This window comes from Prunus mume, linkage group LG8 (assembly GCF_029339155.1).
Source record: "Prunus mume cultivar Tortuosa linkage group LG8, ASM2933915v1, whole genome shotgun sequence".
Lineage (NCBI taxonomy): Eukaryota > Viridiplantae > Streptophyta > Magnoliopsida > Rosales > Rosaceae > Prunus > Prunus mume.
In genome coordinates this window covers 15667947-15686252 of record NC_142705.1, presented here as the reverse complement: position 1 = coordinate 15686252, position 18306 = coordinate 15667947, and the positions used below count along the sequence as shown (strand labels likewise).

The 18306-nt window shown below is 37.0% G+C and overlaps 3 protein-coding genes and 1 long non-coding RNA gene across 5 annotated transcripts; 2 read left to right on the top strand and 2 right to left on the bottom strand.

Annotated features, from left to right (window-relative positions):
• Positions 1-766: 766 nt before the first annotated feature.
• Positions 767-5491, top strand: LOC103339244 (uncharacterized). The gene is made up of 3 exons (XM_008242517.2): positions 767-1227; positions 1331-5062; positions 5279-5491. The coding sequence occupies exons 1-2, from the start codon at positions 913-915 to the stop codon at positions 5054-5056; spliced, it is 4041 nt and encodes a 1346-aa protein (XP_008240739.2). The 5' UTR covers positions 767-912; the 3' UTR covers positions 5057-5062; positions 5279-5491.
• Positions 5492-6089: 598 nt separating this feature from the next.
• LOC103339246 (endoribonuclease Dicer homolog 2-like) lies at positions 6090-11564 on the bottom strand. Its single transcript, XM_089042796.1, is given in 10 exon segments — positions 6090-6614; positions 7129-7407; positions 7750-8163; positions 8337-8552; positions 9389-9455; positions 9457-9577; positions 9973-10076; positions 10301-10743; positions 10837-11111; positions 11286-11564. Coding segments are annotated over 10 exon segments (2346 nt in total). The 5' UTR covers positions 11368-11564; the 3' UTR covers positions 6090-6269.
• An 81-nt stretch (positions 11565-11645) lies between these two features.
• On the top strand, positions 11646-13095 carry LOC148914832 (uncharacterized). Its single transcript, XR_016122692.1, has 4 exons — positions 11646-11871; positions 11963-12091; positions 12182-12283; positions 12668-13095. It is a non-coding gene; the product is annotated as an uncharacterized LOC148914832 (long non-coding RNA).
• Positions 12428-17996, bottom strand: LOC103339245 (endoribonuclease Dicer homolog 2-like). 2 transcript variants are annotated; one of them, XM_089042795.1, is made up of 10 exons: positions 17838-17996; positions 17526-17685; positions 17100-17389; positions 16568-17010; positions 16237-16340; positions 15676-15872; positions 14517-14726; positions 13942-14355; positions 13444-13722; positions 12428-12944 (listed from the first exon to the last, which is right to left on the bottom strand). In XM_089042795.1, exons 2-10 carry the CDS (start codon positions 17674-17676, stop codon positions 12603-12605), a joined length of 2430 nt encoding a protein of 809 aa, XP_088898921.1. In that variant the 5' UTR covers positions 17677-17685; positions 17838-17996; the 3' UTR covers positions 12428-12602. The 2 variants fall into 2 exon arrangements, with proteins under 2 accessions (XP_088898921.1, XP_008240740.2); XM_008242518.3 differs by having other exon boundaries at positions 17100-17374.
• Positions 17997-18306: the final 310 nt, after the last annotated feature.

Here is an 18306-nt window from a genome sequence, read left to right as displayed (position 1 = left end):
ACCATCTTTGTCATAAAATACACATGGGGGTTGCATCTAGTTCTCATGCGCTGGCTTCCAACTAAGTGGCCACCAGCTAGGGAGACAAAATTACGCTTTTAGGTCTAAATAGTCATGCTTGCATGTTACTGTTTCCACCGTATCCATCACTTTTTCCAGCACTTTTATCAATCATTTCCTCACTTTCGTACTTTAATACAAGCGATATTAGAAAAAGAAAAATCGAGTCAATCGTGATCTCCAATTGCAAATATAAGAGTGAATTCTTTTCATCACTTGAGTTACAAATATATCGCTAGAGTAATCATATTACTGTGAATATTATTTCTATCATATCTTTCAGGTAAGTATTAATCTATTTATCTATTAATTTGTTTTTTTATTAGTACAAGGAGAGTGCAAGATTGGAAGTCTTGCTAAAGTGCTCTGTCCACAATCTTTTTATTTGTTTTATGAGAATTTTCCAAAAGCATTACATGTTTACAAGAAATCACAATCAAGTGTTTACTTTGATGTTTTAGGGTTTCTTCCTTACAATTGTTTCCCATTTTCAATCAAGTTCTTCTTTGACCAGTATTTTTTTTAGTTGAAGTTTTGGTCTTTCTGACCAAAGACTTTTAGTTATGTATGAATTTTCTATACCACCATAAAGAAAGGTATGTGTCAGAATGACCAAGTCAATCGGACTGGAATCTAAGTCTGATCTTGAAAAATGAGCTGCCACTCAAACCAGAATTTTATTTAATTGTTTTGAGAACGTACTTGAAATTTAAAATTAAGTTAGAAACTAGAAGCAAAAAACCAGTCACTGTAGTCAATTAGAAATTTCAGAAAAAAACCACTCTGCTTCCAAAACACCTTAAGCCAAATTCATATCAGAAATTTGAATCCAGTAAAGCAGAAAAAGAAAAAATGATTGATAAGGAGCTTGAAGTTGCAGATGATTTGGGTGATAGCCAAATTTCTGAGAAGTTTTCAATAGCCATTGACTCATCCATTTTGCAAAACCAGAATGGAAGAAGCCAAGGAGCACAAGAGCTGCAGAAGAGATTGAAAAATTTGAGATCAATCAAGCTCTCAAAATCACCAAGCCTGAAGTCATCTAGAAGAAGGGCCAGGCAGAGATCCAATAATCACCATGTATGCAGTGATGCAGCAAGCTCAGCAGCACAATCAATTTCATCTGATATGTCAACCTGTTTTGATACAAGTACAGAGAATCTACAGGCAAGTATATTGAATTCTCAGCCTAGCTTTCTGTTTTTGTGTTTTGCTGAAAATAGCAGGAAATTGAAGATTGCCCTTTTTGCCTTTTTTGGTTTCTATGTAGAATTCAACAAGAACAATAACAAGGCGGTCTAGTTTTAAGCCTGTAAGGAATTTGACAAGAATTTCTAGCTTAAAATTCAAGAACCCTTCGATGAGGAAAAGCTCTGGAGGAACTCAAATGAATAATCTGAAGAAATCAAGAATGGCGGGTAACCCTGCAAATTCCGAGAGCTCAAGACCATCTGCAAGACAAAAGAAATCTGGGCATGTTGGGGTTTCTGCCATCTCATCCAGTGATACAGATTCAGCATCATCAACCTTTTCAAAGGATACCTGCGGCTCCAATGGGAGAAAGAAACAGTTTCAGGCAAGTCTTCATACTTCTGAATCAAGTTTTTGCAGTAGTATTGAGACTAGGAAAAGATCAGTATTTTCAAAGCCAAACTCAGCTTCTGCTGGTCAGAAGTCACCTTTGAATGCCTCAACAAAATTGGCTAGAGCAAAATCCAAGAAGTGTTCCATGAGGAAACACTCTGAACAAATCTCTCAACTTCCAGACTTGAGTGTACAAAGAGCTACATGTTCTTCGGCACTCAAAGGTTCCAAGTCCCCTGACATCCGGGGTCTTCAGGCAGAGGGAACTGAATCTGAGGGAATTTCATGCACGAAGGTTTGTCCATTCACTTATTGCTCTCTTCATGGCCATCGGCATGCCAGTGTACCTCCACTGAAGCGCCTCATTTCGATAAGGAGGCGCATGTCGAAGACTCAGAGGAGCATGACACCGGCAACTCAACCCCCGGTCAGGGTGAAAAGATCTGGCAAGATTAAGGAGGATCAGACAAATCAGATGGGATGCAATGGTGAAAACAATGATGATTTTTCAGATATTTCTGAAAAGCTGCTTGGTGAAACTTCAATTCCTCATATAGATTTAGAGGAGAGACTGCACACTGTAGAACAGCATGCTTCGGTGTCCCTCTCTGCACCTGATGGTTTAAGTCCGGAATGTTGTTGCTCTGGAACAGTTTTTGAAGCCACCAACACGGACAGGAAAGATGAAAAGATTGCTGTATCTAACCACAATGAAGGTGCTCAATCCACTTGCACAAATAGCCTGAGCAATATTGATCCTACATCGATTGAAAAAAGTACGGCGTTCGATGATTGTGCAGCTGTCAAACCACCTCATCAATTGGAAAGAGCAATCCCTGATGAAGTTGTTGAATCAATAAGTGATAATGAACACAATGAAATCTCTTCTTCTGATTGCCAAGCATTGGAGGAAAAAATTGCTTCTAATGAGAACAAAAATGGAAGTGTGCAGCCAGAATCTAATCCCAAAAAGGCCAATAATGTGGCAGTGGCACACAGTGTACAGTCAAAAGATCACAAATATATCCGAATGTGGCAGTTGATGTACAAGCATGCAGTAAAAGGACCTTCTGCAAGTGTTGAAAACCAGCGCTCTCTTGGTGGACTGGACAAGGAAGAGCAAGTAGATGGTACCAACACTGTATTTGAAACCAACAATTTAAGTTTTACTGAAACAGATGAGCATACAGCTTTGATAAATCACAGTGGAGGAGACCAAAACATTGAGCTCTGCCATCATGATGCCTTTAAGCTGGTACAGGATGCTTTCGATAACATCCTTCTCCCGGAAGTTCTGGACTGCGCGTATGATGATCAATCCTTTACTAATGGCATAAGTTCAGACCAGGAAGCATCGGGACAGAGTCAAGATGAGTGTAGGGAGCAGAGCACCTCACATTCCAGTCATTCTTCTGAAGACAGTAAGGTACAAAATCCAGAAGAAACATGGGCCAAAGCTGAAACTACTAGTTCCCCGAAAGAAGAGAAAACAGTGTCAAAAGGAGATAAGACAGACAAGAAAACACCCAAGAGCTGGAGCAGTCTGAAAAAATTCATTCTCCTCAAGAGATTTGTCAAGGCAGTTGAAAAGGTGAGGAACCTCAATTACCAGAAACCACAATACCTGCCCTTGGATCCTGATTCAGAAGCAGAAAAAGTCAATCTAAGGCAGCAGAAAACAGAAGAGAGAAAGAATGCTGAGGAATGGATGCTTGATTATGCACTTCAACAGGTTATATCTAAACTACCTCCAGCTCAACAAAGAAGAGTTGCATTGCTTGTAGAAGCTTTTGAAACAGTTCTCCCATTTCCGGAAATTAAAACTAGCCACAGGTCCAGTGCAATAGAATCCACTGAAGCAGATCTTCAAGTCTGCAATGGTTTTTCAGTTCCAAGTGCTGATCACACGGGTAAAGAAAGTGATTCTAGAATTTCTGCTGAAATCTTGGGTGGGAATATGTCCGGCTCTGAGAAAAGTTTCAATGAGTATCCAGCTCAGGCTAGGGATGTTCAAGTGGAACACCAGCAAAGTCCAGTGAATTTTTCTAAGCTCAAAGAACCAAGTACAGACCATTGTTTCATTAAAACGGAACGGGATATAGCTGCTCCTAAAGCCACTAATGAAGACCAGAAGGAGAATCAAATTGTTTTTCTCAACACTGATGATGGGGATGACAAAGCCATTGTTGGGAACGATATAATAGATTTTACCAATGTTTCTTTATCAGAAACCAAAGATCCCAGGTCATGTGATGAAGCCTCCTTAAAGCAAGATGAACATGGTAGCACCATTTATGAAGGTCTGGTAAATGATACAGTTGAAGAAGCCTCCAAAGAAGTTACTTCAATCACAAGTTTGGAACTTAGCAACTTGAATTCCAAGGTGGAAAACATTAAATTGGAAACCAGTAAGTTATTCATCGAAACCGATGACAAATTTGATTCATCTGAGGAACAGATCACTGAAAATCCTGTGGATTCAACAGCAAATAACATGGTGGTCTCTTTAGGTTCCATAAAACCAACTGAGGAGACAATGGCAGCAAGAGAAGAAGTGAGGGGAGGAGCTACGCCAGAATCTGGACTCGTTGAAGGATTTCCTCCCCTTGAAGAATCTCATTTGGAATGCGATACTAGTGCACCACATGAAATCCAATTGGAAAAGCAGAAATACACAAATTTATGGTTCTTAGTATATAAGCACATGGTATCAAGTATTGATGCAAAAGATGGAGACGAATTCCTTGATAGAGCAGAAGAGGAACAAGCAGATGATGCCAACAGATTGCCTGGAATAGACAACAAAAAGGTTGAACTCCGGCATATTGAAGCTATCAAGCAGCAAGTAGAGAAAGCGATTGATGACATTGTTCTTCCAGAGAACCAAGATGAATCAGATGATAATAAGTCAATCACTAGAGGCTTTCCAGACCACGAACCTCCAGAAAATCAAGTTGACATTCAAGGGAAATCTTTCATCTCAATTTTCACAAACTCTGCCAGCTCTGCAAAATCTGATAATGCTACCATCCAAGAAGAAGAAAAAGCAGTTGCTAAGGTGGAAGAGAAACCTAACCAGAAAATGTCAAAGAACTGGAGCAATCTGAAGAAAATGATCCTGCTTAATAGATTTATCAAGGCATTGGAAAATGTAAAGAAGTTCAACCCACAAGGGCCGCGATATCTGCCCTTGGAGCCTGACCTGGAAGCAGAGAAAGTTCATCTCAAGCATCAGAACATGGATGGGAGGAAGAATTCTGAGGAATGGATGCTTGATTATGCCCTTCAACAGGCTGTTTCGAGATTAACTCCAGCTCGCAAAAGAAAAGTATCACTGCTTGTAGAGGCTTTCGAAACAGTCATTCCAAGCAATGGAATTCCAAACCCATTCAAGCCACAAGCTACTCACTGATTTAAGGTATAAAAAAAAATTCTCCTCCAAGTTTTCATTTCCATTTACAGATTATATACATTTTTCTTAGTAAAGCTCAGAAATCCATGTAAAGAACAAACTAAGGAAGTAGGACAAAAATAATATCCCAACCATTGTTGGTTTTATTTTGGACAAAATAGGGCATATCCTGCTCTAAAGTATGAATAGAAACTCATCAGTCTGCCTTTAAACATTTTACAGGAATGACAACTAGAAGCAGCTCTTTGGTTGGATGACTCCACAACTTCATAATGAGCAGGCATGTCCATAGTATAAAACCTCAGTTGAAATAGTAAGCTGTAGTTTATTGCGTCATTTAAACGGCAGAAAGTATACCGTATGCAGATGTAAGTCATCATGTTATGAAGTTTGGAAAATGGATGATGTAATACAATTCTTTTTATTTCCTCTGTAGTTTGCCTTGGGGTTTATTTGTGTTCATACGTATTATTGTTGGGGGGGAAGGGGTTTCAAAACGCCAATTTTGAGGTCAGTTTTGTAAAAAATTCTTCATAAAAGTTCATAAATCCTTATACAGGTGGTGTTGTAAATCTTTGAACTTCTGTGATGGTAGCGTTTGAGAGAGTTCCACCTTTTATAAGCCTTAAATTTGAAACGGGTTTGGTAACAGCAAGGAACTTGCTGCCCAGATTAACTGGCTCTTGACGGTGTCCATGATAAATTATAGTGTAGGGCTGCAAGTTGGATAGGAAATTCTGATTCCGGGCAATTTTGAACTTTGGCAATCCCAAATCAAATCCGACAACCGAAATTTCGCAAAAAGTGGATTGGAATGGGTATTTATCCCGAAATTATGGATTTCGAAATCAATTGGGGTTTCAATACTCACTATGACTGACTTCGTGTGGAAATAAATATGATCCAATGAACGAAGGGGCATGGATGAGTTGTTCCATAAAGAATAACAATCTGTAAGTAGTGTTACATAATAGTTTCTTTGGACTATCGGTGTGAGTTGATTGAAAAATTTGCAAATTAAAACATGAAAAGAGGACATAAATTGTGTTGGGTATTTCCATATTATCACATAATAGCAGTATAGTATGACAATTGCTTAACTATAGCAACAAAACATACATTACTTTGAATCTGACAAGACTTATGGTTATCCAAGAGTTATTATAAATCCAAATACTATAAACAAATATGCTGGAACATCTTCAAACTTATTTCATTCTAGATTAGTTTCCTTCAACGACCTCAAAAAAAAATTGCAAGCTACTATTTCTGCTGTTTTGTTATTAGAAACTGTTGATGTATATTTGTATAGGACGACCCCCTTAGCTTCAACCTCTATTGTCCTGGTAACAACACCATTTTGGGTGGAGATGACTGGTCTCTTCATAATATACTGCATTTTTTTGCAATAGTCCTTGAACTCTCTTACATGATTGAGTGGCATTGTTTCTGGAGTAACCAAGGGCTGTAAGAGTATACTTTGAAAGACGATATCCTTATCATATTCAGAATCAACAAAAATTGCTCCTGCTAGAGATTCAATAATATCTGCAAGTACCTGTTATAAACGAAGTTAAATTATATGATTTAGATTTGCTAGTAACTATAAAGCCAATGGAGTCAATTCAAGTTGATGAAGGCAATAAAGTGAAGGTAGAAACACAGTAACAATGATAGAACCAAAAGAAATGGTAAAGAAAAGATATAGTTACTATAGATGAGTTGGAGATGGAGAGTTCATGCTGAGAAATAGTTCAAAATAATTTTTTCATAAGAAAAAAAAGTTAAAAATATGACTCATGTAACTTACCCCAATATTTTAGAGGCAGAGGCTTAGTTGAGTAAGAGAAGCAATGGAACTAGCAGTTAAAGCAACCGTACCTAACTCCAAGCTGAACTCACACCATACAATCTTTTCTTGATCCAAATTCCTCTTCCATCTCTACCTCTACCTAACCTATGTTTGCAGTCCTAGAATCCCTAAAAAGAACATTGTAGGAGCAAAAAAAACAAACAGAAGGAAAAAGTGTAGCAGCAAAATGATATGAGTATGGTAAGTACTAGAAACCAACCTCGGAGAAGTATGTCTCGATTTCCCATCCAAAAGTTGATTCAATAGATAACCTCCCAAAATTGTTAACAGTATTGGCAATATCGTTGTCGACATTGTCCGAAGCAAGAATATGTTTGTGCAATCCAGCTTTCACAGCAGATAGTGCATAAAAATTATTGTTCACAGAAGCAGACCTCATATCAGTTAGAAATCCAGGTGACGAAATAGCACGATACTTATTGTACAAATAAAAAGTGATCACATAATCCAACACTGCATCGCCCAGAAATTCTAGCTGCTGCACAACAAAGAACATACTTCTGATGAGCCAACTACAAATAGGGCTTGAAAGATTTCAGCCCATGAGAAGGTAACAATAATAAATTAAGTGCATCATGGGATCTAAGAGACTTTTTAAGCTAAACTGCTTCTTTAGGGAGTAAATTTGTCTATGTAAAAGATGGCATATCAAGAGACATAATTGAACGAACTTGGAAGTGAAATGAGCTGAATTTTGTATTTCCACACAAGCAAAGAACCACTGTTATGAGTTAGGATGTGCCATACAAATTAACATTTTACACATTAGACATGCATGTGACAAATTTAACTCTGATTGCGTAATTGGATTTGCATGTACCTCATAACATCCTGGAATCTTAGGAAGCATGCAAGATCTATGGGTTAGTGCTTCCAGTAGAAGATGAGGATGACAGAAGGAATAGTTGTTAAGCAGGGATTCTAAATGTCTGACATCAATGAGCTTCTCTGGCTGCACTTGGAAGTGCCTCTCATATGGTATATGGACTAAATCCACCTTTATACCAACCCAATTCATGAAATATATGGCAGCTATTTCACCACCTGTGCTAAGAAATGCACCAATTAGTGCCTCAACTACATCAGCAACCGTTTCATCTTTTACCTTCCTTCTTCCTTTAATGTAGATGTTTCTTTCATTAGAAGGCAAGTCCTCACTTAAGAAAGAAGTTCCAGAATAATCTCCAGGTATAGTCCACTTTTTTGGATCAAAACACTCATTACGAATAAATCCCTACAATACAAAAACAATGGTAGAGAGGTCATCCAGGAAGCTTTAGATAAAAACACTGAAAGAAAACAGAACAAATTTATAAAATGATAACGGTAACAATCTGAAGGCAGCTTTCAGCCAGATCCATGATAATAACAAGATCTAAAACACCAAAGGTAAACAGAATAAAGAACTGTTATCGGGAGTTTTCGGTCACATCCGAGCTTGCAGAGGGCAGGATTAGAAACTATTTTTTCCCTCTGTCCACTAAGAAGGCCTTCAGCATTATTTTGATAGGTTTTGAAAAGCTGCTGACTTGTAGCATACTTAAGAAATGAATCTCCAAGAGTCTCTAAGGATTCCAAATTGAAGTTCTCTTGGCATCCTTTTGTTGTAATAGCTTCCAAGACCTACAACAGATATTGGATATGGAACAAACTCAGATGTAAAGTTCAGAACCAAAAGAAACCAAGGGTATAGATATAAATAATCATCTGGACAATGTGCCCAAAAAAAGAAAAGAGTTGAAGTTATGTGCAATAAAGAATTTGACAAAAATACCATGACTGTGATTGATACCTTATGCCAAGGAAAAAAGAATTGAACCGTGGGCCATATTTGAGTTGAAAAATACCTTGACTTGCTGACACAAAGACTACATAAATTCACTGATACGTTATCTACTCAAACCTGACAGTTTGTGGGAGAGAGTCCCACTCGGGGCATCTCTATGGCTCAGATATCTCCAGAGTTTAGGGACTATTCCTTTTCTGTTATACTGTCTGTTTGGAAAGCTGTTGACTCTTTTTAATTTGTCTGTACCATGTTGATGTAGGTTTTTGGTGACAGATTTGAATTTCTGTAGAGATTGCTACTAAGATCTTATAGGCCAGACGACACCTTGTCCTCTGAAAGATGTATTACTCAAACTTTGCTCTATCACATGCATTCCATAAATACTATGACAACGAAGAGATCATAGAGTCAGCAAGGATAACCACTTTTGTATCATGAAAACATAGAGGAATTTGAACGAAAAAAGAGGGAGGGGGTTATCCTGAGCAAATTCAAAGAGTTGATAGAAAACGACCTAGCCTGACATTCATTTTCATCAACTTAAAAGAAAAAAAGAAAAAGAAATTTACTATAGAATATCAGCAAGCACCTGGGCACAGAAATGTGCCGTCTCGATGTAGAAACATTAAATGTAGCATAGTTCCTTGTCCTGTGAACAATTGTAGCATACCTTAATGGTTGGAATAGTAACATTTTCTGTGCAACGATCCAAAATCATATTCTTCAAGTTCAGAGCAAAGCAAAGATTCAAGACGATGCAGGATGGATGGAACAATTGAGAATGAATATAAATTGCTGATTGATAAAGGTGACATGACTATAGAGCAAAGTTCAGGTGGCAATTCAACAGGCTTTGATTCTGTAAAGAAAACATAGATTAAGTTTCTTACTCAATAATAATGAAATATGAGAAAAACAAGAACTAGAACAAATGGAAAGAATGAAATCCCCCCACTGATTCTTTCTACTTCTACCTCATTTTAACAATTTAACAAATCAAAATGCATTGTCAATTATATCCTAGAAAACTTTAGTGAATGTAGTTGTTCTAAAACCTTACAAAATCAGCATTTAAATTCATCATATCTAATGCACTAAATTGCAATTAATAAATCAAAGTGATAAAAAGGCTACATTTTCACAATTCAGGAAACCTTTAAACCAATAACAAGCATATGCATTCCCTTTTCCTCTAATAGCAAAGGGGACAACAAAAAATATTTTAAAAAACTCAAAGCATCTTCCACATCAGACCTTTTTTTCTCTGTTGCCTGCAACTCAGAAGATAATTTTGTACCTTGAAAATGTGTCTCCCCTTGAGCAATAACTGTTGATCAACACGCAAATTGATCCCACACCTGAAACAAGAGAACCATTCAACTCATAAATGGCTTAAATATAACATAAAACACACTCCATGTAGTATATACTGCCTCAATGGCACAAACAACAACATTTCAGCAAACCATAAACAGAAACTACACTGAATATTTCATGATGTTCTTTTCTTTGGATACACATGATCACTAAAATTCAAAGATGACACATGCAAATTATAGGGGTATATGATACAAGAATATACTTTTCTTCATAGTGCGTCTTGTAGGTACGAGCTCTCCTGCCCCTAGGTCTCAGAAGTGAGTTTCCATTCAAGTCATCCAACAAACCAGTGATGCAATACAGGAGACCAGTATGAGGGGTATAGACCAAGGAATTCTGGACCCTGCAAGTACAAACAATACCATTTTTGGTACGTAGAACACGAGAACAATTGTTGGGTGGAGAAGAATCTACGTGATACTCAGAATTTTCTTCAGATCGAAACGGCACAGACATAACGCATTCCCAATCAATGATCAAAGGTTTCTGGTGCATTCTTGCTGCCGGGAGCAAAAGGTAATTAATAGATTCAACCCCAAGATTTTGTCCCAAACCAAGTCTCTCTAAAACTTCTTTCAAATTTTGCAAATTGCAATCCACTAGAATTCGAAAAATTGTGATTTGGAACCTTCTGCATTGAAGAACCTGGCAAATAAAATTACAGAAACAAGGTAAACCATTAATTTATTTTTTGTATCATATCATACTAAAAAAGTAATAAAATTCAGGAAACATTACTTGCTCAGAACTAAGATGAATCTCGGCGGCCTTTTTAAAGTTTACTGTTATAGTACCCTTGTCAACTACCAAATCAAAATTCATATTTGCAATATCGCAATTAAGTTCACTCCTCAGGCCAAGCACGACATTGTTAACAGGAATATGAGAACAAAAATTCTGCTTCATCTCAATTAAGTAGCAATGATACAATACACTAGCATCATTTGAACACCAAGGTTTGACAAGCTCTGCTGGGACATAACTGGGTTGTTCATCATCATAAGGCTCACTGCCTGCACACATGGAAATTAGAAATGCAGAAGAAATCTACGAGCCATAAAAATTAGTAAAATAAACGAAATGGAAAGAATTTTAAGCAACAGTAAGTGTTATAAACTAATAATTTTATAGGTATAATATAACTTATAAGAGGCAGTCAAGGAATGGACAGAGTTTAGAGAAGTTACCAAGCTCTTGTGTGGCTTCTTCCACCACAAGTGGATCAGCAGATTGTTGGGTTCCATCTATCTCCACGTTAATTGGTTCCATTGTTTCTTCCTACATCATTCACCAAAGCAAAAACAAAAACAAACCCATTTCTCTAAAGAGCTTTCTCATACCATATCTCAAAAACATTAGAGTAACTACAACAAAATTAAAGGACAACCAAATTCGAATTGGTGCCCAAATTGCAAAGAAACCAACGGCATGTTAAAGCCAACAGTAAAGTTAAAGAAAGGGGAGGGACCTACAGAAACTGATCCAAGAAGAGACTAAGATTGTGATTTTCGTGAAAAGACTAAAAGCAGAGCCAGAGAGAATCCTAAAACTGTAAAAGGACATGTTTGGTTTTTTTTTGGTCAATAAAAGCTTTCATTCAAAACGAAGGAAAGACAACAAAGGGGAGAAACAGACAAACCAAAGACAGAAAGAAAGGGAACAAACAGCAGCAACAACGACTAAACCCAACAACTAGAACAACAGAGGCCAGAGACCAGTAGCTATGACGCCTCCAAAAGGGGAGCCCGTCCGCCTCCAGCACAGACATGTTTGGTAAGCCTCATTATTCGACTGGATTGGGTTAATTAGCACTTAAAACTCATATTTAGTAAAAGGAGAGGCTAACTTAAATGAGATTTTATAGTTCAACAGTAAAAAATGCCTCGCTCGTCCAATCCAGCGAGCCTGAGTCCGAGCCCTAGAACGCCTCTCTCTCTCTCTCTCTCTCGTTTCCTTCAACATCGACTCTGCTCTTCTTCGAAGTTGTACTCATGTAAGTTTTTTTTCCTCTCTCCCTTTACATACCTCTCTTATTCCTTCACGGGTATTGTTAATTTGTATGATTTTTTATACGATTTTCCAGTTCCATATCCAAAGCAATGGCGAAGAACATGAACAAGAAGAAAGATAATCGATTCTGCTTCAATGGACATCACTGAAGAGCCCGTTTCAGATTTGCCTCAAGGTATCAAGTCCTGTTATTCTAAAAGATCTTGTTATCGACGGATTATGACGACACGCAAACCACCCACGAAGAAATTGCATACACATACACCAAAGCAAAAAAAAAAATCAAACACTTTCCTTTGTTTAAAAAAAATTCTAGGAATACAATCCAAGACAGAATAGTAGTATAGAATGATCGATCATTACATAACTTTGAATGTGACAAGACTTATGGTTAATCAAGAGTTATTATAAATCCCAATATTACAACACAAATATTCATAATGCCTTTGAAGCTCTGTATGCTTGTACATCTTTCAAACTTGTTTCATTTTGGATTAGTTTCCTTTGGACAACCTCAAAAATTCTCTGCAAGCTAATATTTTTGCTGTATCGTTATTAGAAGCTGTTGATGTATGTGTGTATTTGACGACCCCATTTGCTTCAACCTCTATTGTCCTGGTGGCCACACCGTTTTGGATGGACTTCACAGGTTTCTTCATAATATACTGCATTTTTTGGCAATAGTCATGAAATTCTTTTACAGGATTAAGCGGCATCGTTTCTGGAGAAACCAACGGCTCTAAGAGGGGGCGTATACTTTGAAATACGGCATTCTTATCATATTCAGAATCAACAAAAATTGCCCCTGCTAGAGACTCAATAATATCTGCAAGTACCTGTTGTAAATTGTTAAAATGCAGAGGAGTTAGTAAATGATTTATTTACTAACAAAATATATGATTTAGATTTGTTTTGTTAAATTGGATCTCCCCAGAAGAGTTAGTAAATGATTTTGTTAATACGGGTTTATAAATAAACCCAATCCTAGACATGAATTTATAAAAATAACCCAACACTGTTTAAAATATAGAAACACACTCAAAATCAACCCAAAAATCAACAATTGTATATTTTTTGGGTGTGTTTATAAATGGGTTTTGAGTGTGTTTAATAAATGGGTTTTTGGTGTGTTTCTAAAGTGTTTTTCATGTTAGGTTTTTTTATAATTTCAGCCCCTATTTTGGTGTATTAGTGAAACTCCCTTTTGTTAAAGGCAATTGAGTTCATTCAAGTTGATTCATCCAGGAGAAACGTTTATTCTTGTAGCAACCAAGAGAAAGAAGGAAAAAGTGTAGCAGAGAAATGATAAGAGCACAATAAGCATTAAAAACCAACCTCGGAGAAGTATGTCTCAGATTCCCATCCAAAAGTTGATTCTGCAGATAAGCTCCCAAAATTGTTAACAGTGTTGGCAATATCAGTGTGGAGGACAATGTCCGAAGCAAGAATGTGTTCGTGTAATCCAGCTCTCACAGCAGTTCGTGCATAACAAACGTTGTTCACAGAAGCAGACCTCATATCAGTTAAAAGTTCTGGTGACAGACCAGGATACTTATTGTACAAATGAGCAGTGATAACATAATCCAACACTGCATCGCCAAGAAATTCAAGCCGCTGCACAACAAAGAATATTTACGTAAAAGATGGCATATCAATGAGACAGAATCGAACAAACTTGGAAGTGAAATGAACTGAGTTGAACTGAGTTTTGTATTTCCGCAACGCAAAAGAAACACTGTTATGAGTTAGGATGTACCATACAATTAACATTTTACACAGTAGACATGCATGCAATAAATTTCATTGTCATTGCATAATTGCATTTGCATGTACCTCATAACATCCTGGAATCTGAGGAAGCATGTAAGAACCATGGGTTAGTGCTTCCAGTAAAAGAGAAGGATCACGAAAGGAATAGTTGTTAAGCAGGGATTCTAAATGTCTGACATCAATGACCTTCTCTGGCTGCACTTGGAAGTGCCTCTCATAAGGTATATGGACTAAATCCACCTTTATACCAACCCAATTCATGAAATATATGGCAGCTATTTCACCACCTGTGCTAAGAAATGCACCAATTAGTGCCTCAACTACATCAGCAACCCTTTTACCTTTTACCTTCCTTGTTCCCCTAATGTAGATGTTTTTTTCATTAAAAGGCAACTTCTCATTTAAGAAAGAACTTCCAGAATAATCTCCAGGTATAATCCACTTTTTTGGATCAAAACACTCGTTGCGAATAAAGCCCTACAATACAAAAGCATTGAAACTTTAGATCAAAAGCATTGAAAGTAAACAGAAAAAGTTCTAAAATGATAATGGTAACAATCCGAATGCAGCTTTCAGCCAGATTCATGAGCATAACAAGATCTAAAACACGAAAAATACATAGAATAAAGAAATGCTACCGGAAGTTTGCAGTCACATCCAAGCTTGCAAAGGGCAGCATTAGAAATTATTTTTTCCTTCTTTTTAGTAAGATCGCCCTCATCATCATTTTGATAGGTTTTAAAAAGCTGCTGACTTGCAGCGTACTTAAGAAATGAATCTCCAAGAGCCTCTAAGGATTCCAAATGCAAGTTCTCTTGGCAATGTTTTGTGGTAATAGCTTCCAAGACCTAGCAATACATATTGATGTAGAACAAACTCAGATGTAAAGCTCAGAACCACAAAAAAGCAAGGATATAAGACAAATAATCACTTGCATAATGTATGAAAAAAAGAGAGAAGAGTTGGAGTCATGTTCCATTTAGAAGTTGACAACAACACTATGACTACAATCAATACCAGTTGCCAAGAAAAAAGAGAACGGAACTATAAACCATATTTGAGTTGAAAAATACAAAAACTTGCTGATCTAAAGACTGCATCAACTCACTGATACATTATCTACTCAAACTTGATAGTTTGTGGTGGCAGAGTCCAATCCGGGGAATCTTTATGGGTTCAGATATCTCCAGAGTTTTGGGACTATTCCTTTTCTGTTATACTGTCTGATTGGAAAGCTGTTGCGTCTTAGACTCTTGTTAATTTGTCTCTGCCATTTTGATGTAGTTTTTTTGTGGCTGATTTAAATTTCTCTAGAAATTGGTCATCAGTTCTTATAGGCCAGAGGACACCTTGTCCTCTGTTCTTTTTTATTCTCTTTTTCATTGAATGAAAATTTGTTTATCATCATAAAAAAAAAGATGTATTACTCAAACCTTGCTTCATCACACTCATTCCATACATACTATGACAACAAGGAGATCGTAGAGCCATCACGGATAACCACTTTATGATTCCACTTAAGCCTTTACCGGTAACAATAATCAATTATCTAAGTTGTATCATGAAAACATAGAGGATTTTATAAGGAAAACGGAGGGATGGGGTCATCCGGAGTAAATTCAAAGAGGTGTCATGTAAAACAACCTAGCTTGACATTCATTTTCATCAACTTAAAGGGGAAAAGAAAAAAAAAAGAAATTCACTATACCAATATCAGCAAGCACCTGGGCACAGAAATGTGCCGTCTCGATGAAAAATATAGCATAATACCTTGTCCTGTGAACAAATGTAGCATACCTTAATGGTTGGAATAGTAACATTTTCAGTGCAACGATCCAAAACCATCCTTTTCAAGTTGACAGCAAGAAGTAAAGATTCAAGACGATGCATGATGGATGGAACAAAGGAGAATGAATATAAATTGCTGACTGATAAAGGCGACATGACTATAGAGCAAAGTTCAGGCGGCAATTCAACAGATATACGACTTGAATCTGCAAAGAAAGTATTGTAAAATCAGCAAATAAATTCATCACACCTAATCCAATGAATAGCAATTAATTAATCAAAGTGATAAAAACGCAATATTTAAATTTCAACAATTCAGGCAACCTTCGAAGCAATAGCAAGCATGTGCACTCCCTTTTCCTCTAATTATACAACAGCAAACGGGACGACAAGAAAGACTCTAAAAACTCAACGCATCTCCAAACCGCATTATGATATATTAGAAATGGGTTATGAATTATTGATCACAATTTTCATTCAAAAGACAAGACTGCAAAGATGACCAGAAAACATACCGAACAATTAAATGAAACTAGGCTTCCTTATCTAAAGGAAGTTAGAAAATCAGACCTTTTTCTGTCTGTTGTCTGCAACTCTGAAGATAATTTTGTACTTTGAAAATGTGTTTCCCCTTGAGCAATAACTGCTGATCAAAACGCAACTTGATCCCATGCCTGAAACAAGAGAATGATTCGAGTTACTTATAAATGGATTGCATACAAGAGAAAACACACTCCACATACGTAAATACTGCCCTAATGGCACAAGAAACAACATTTCATCCAATAGAAACAGAAACTACTTTGAATATTTCATGGTGTCCTTTCTTTGGATACACATGATCACTAAAATCCAAAGATGACACATGCAAATTATAGAGATATATGATACAAGAATATACTTTTGTTCATAGTGCGTCTTGTAGGTACGGGCTCTCCTGCGCCTAGGTCTCAGAAGTGAGTTCCCATTCAAGTCATCCAACAAACCAGTGATGCAATACAGGAGACCAGTATGAGGGGTATAGACCAAGGAATTCTGGATCCTGCAAGTACAAACAATACCATTTTTGGTATGTAGAACACGAGAACAATTGTTGGGTGGAGAAGAATCTACGTGATACTCAGAATTTTCTTCAGATCTAAACGGCACAGACATAACACATTCCCAATCAATGATGAAAGGTTTCTGGTGCATTCTTGCTGCTGGGAGCAAAAGGTAATCAATTGATTCAACCTCAAGATTTTGTCCCACACTAAGTCTTTCTAAAACTTCTTCCAACTTTTGCAAATTGTGATCCATTAGAATTCGAAAAATTGTGACTTGGAACCTTCTGCATTGAAGAATCTGACAAATAAAATTAAAGAAACAAGGTAAACTGTTAATTTATTTTCTTGTATTATACTAAAAAAGTAATAAAATTCAGGAAACATTACTTGCTCTGAACTAAGATGAATCTCTGCCGCCTTTTTAAAGTTTACTGTTATAGTACCCTTGCCAACTCCCAAATCAAAATTCATATTTGCAACATCGCAATCAAGTTCGCTCCTCATGCCAAGCACGATATCATTAACAGGAATATCAGAACAAAAATTCGGCTTCATCTGAATTAAGTAGCAATGATACAATATACTAGCATCATTTGAACACCAAGGTTTGACAAGCTCAGGTGGTACATAACTGGGTTGTTGATCATCATAAGGCTCACTTGCTGCACACATGGCAACTAGAAATGACAAAAGAAATCTATGTACCAGAAAAAATTGTAAAAAGAACAAAAATGGAAAGAATTTTAAGTAAAAGTAAGTGTTGTATAACTTATAAGAGGCAGTCAAGGCATGGACAGAGGTTAGAGAACTTACCAAGCTCTTGTGTCGCTTCTTCCACAAGAAGAGCAGCAGCAGATTGTTGTTGGGTTCCGTCTATCTCAATGTTAATTGTCGCTTCTTCCACAAGAAGAGCAGCAGCAGATTGTTGTTGGGTTCTGTCTATCTCAATGTTAATTGACTCCATAGTTTCTCCCTGCATCATTCACAAAACAAAAACAAACCCATTCGTTTAAAGAGTAACTAAAACATCAAGGACAACAAATTCGAATCGGTGCCCAAATTGCAAAGAAACAAACGGCGTGTTAAAGCCAACAGTTAAGTTAAAGAAAGTGGGGCGGGACTTACAGAAACTGACCAAGAAGAGCCTAATTGTGATCTTTGGGAAGAGACTAGGATTTAAACTAGAAAGACAGAGAATCTGAAAACTGTAGGCAAATGTAAGTGTAACAGAGAAGGTGTGTCTTTACTTTGGAATTTTAAAGGACACTGAATAGTCCATATTTAAAAACTTGTTGAGGAAGCCACTTTGTCTGTAAGGTTCATATAAAGTTAGGGGGAGAGAGAGAGAGAGAGAAGCGGGCCCTGAAAAGTTCTTTGGGAACGAAAAGATCAGGAAAATGCTTTGTGCGAGAAGTCTACAATTTTTAACCGGAGTTAAAGCTGAATTACACCCCAGACTTGTACCATACGTTCCATTTACGCCTATATCTTTTTATTTAGAAAAGTAAAAATATGAATTAAATTTTATTGCCAAGTTAAAGAAGAATCTTGGGTTAATTGAAGCTGATTACACCCCAAACTTGTATCATACTTT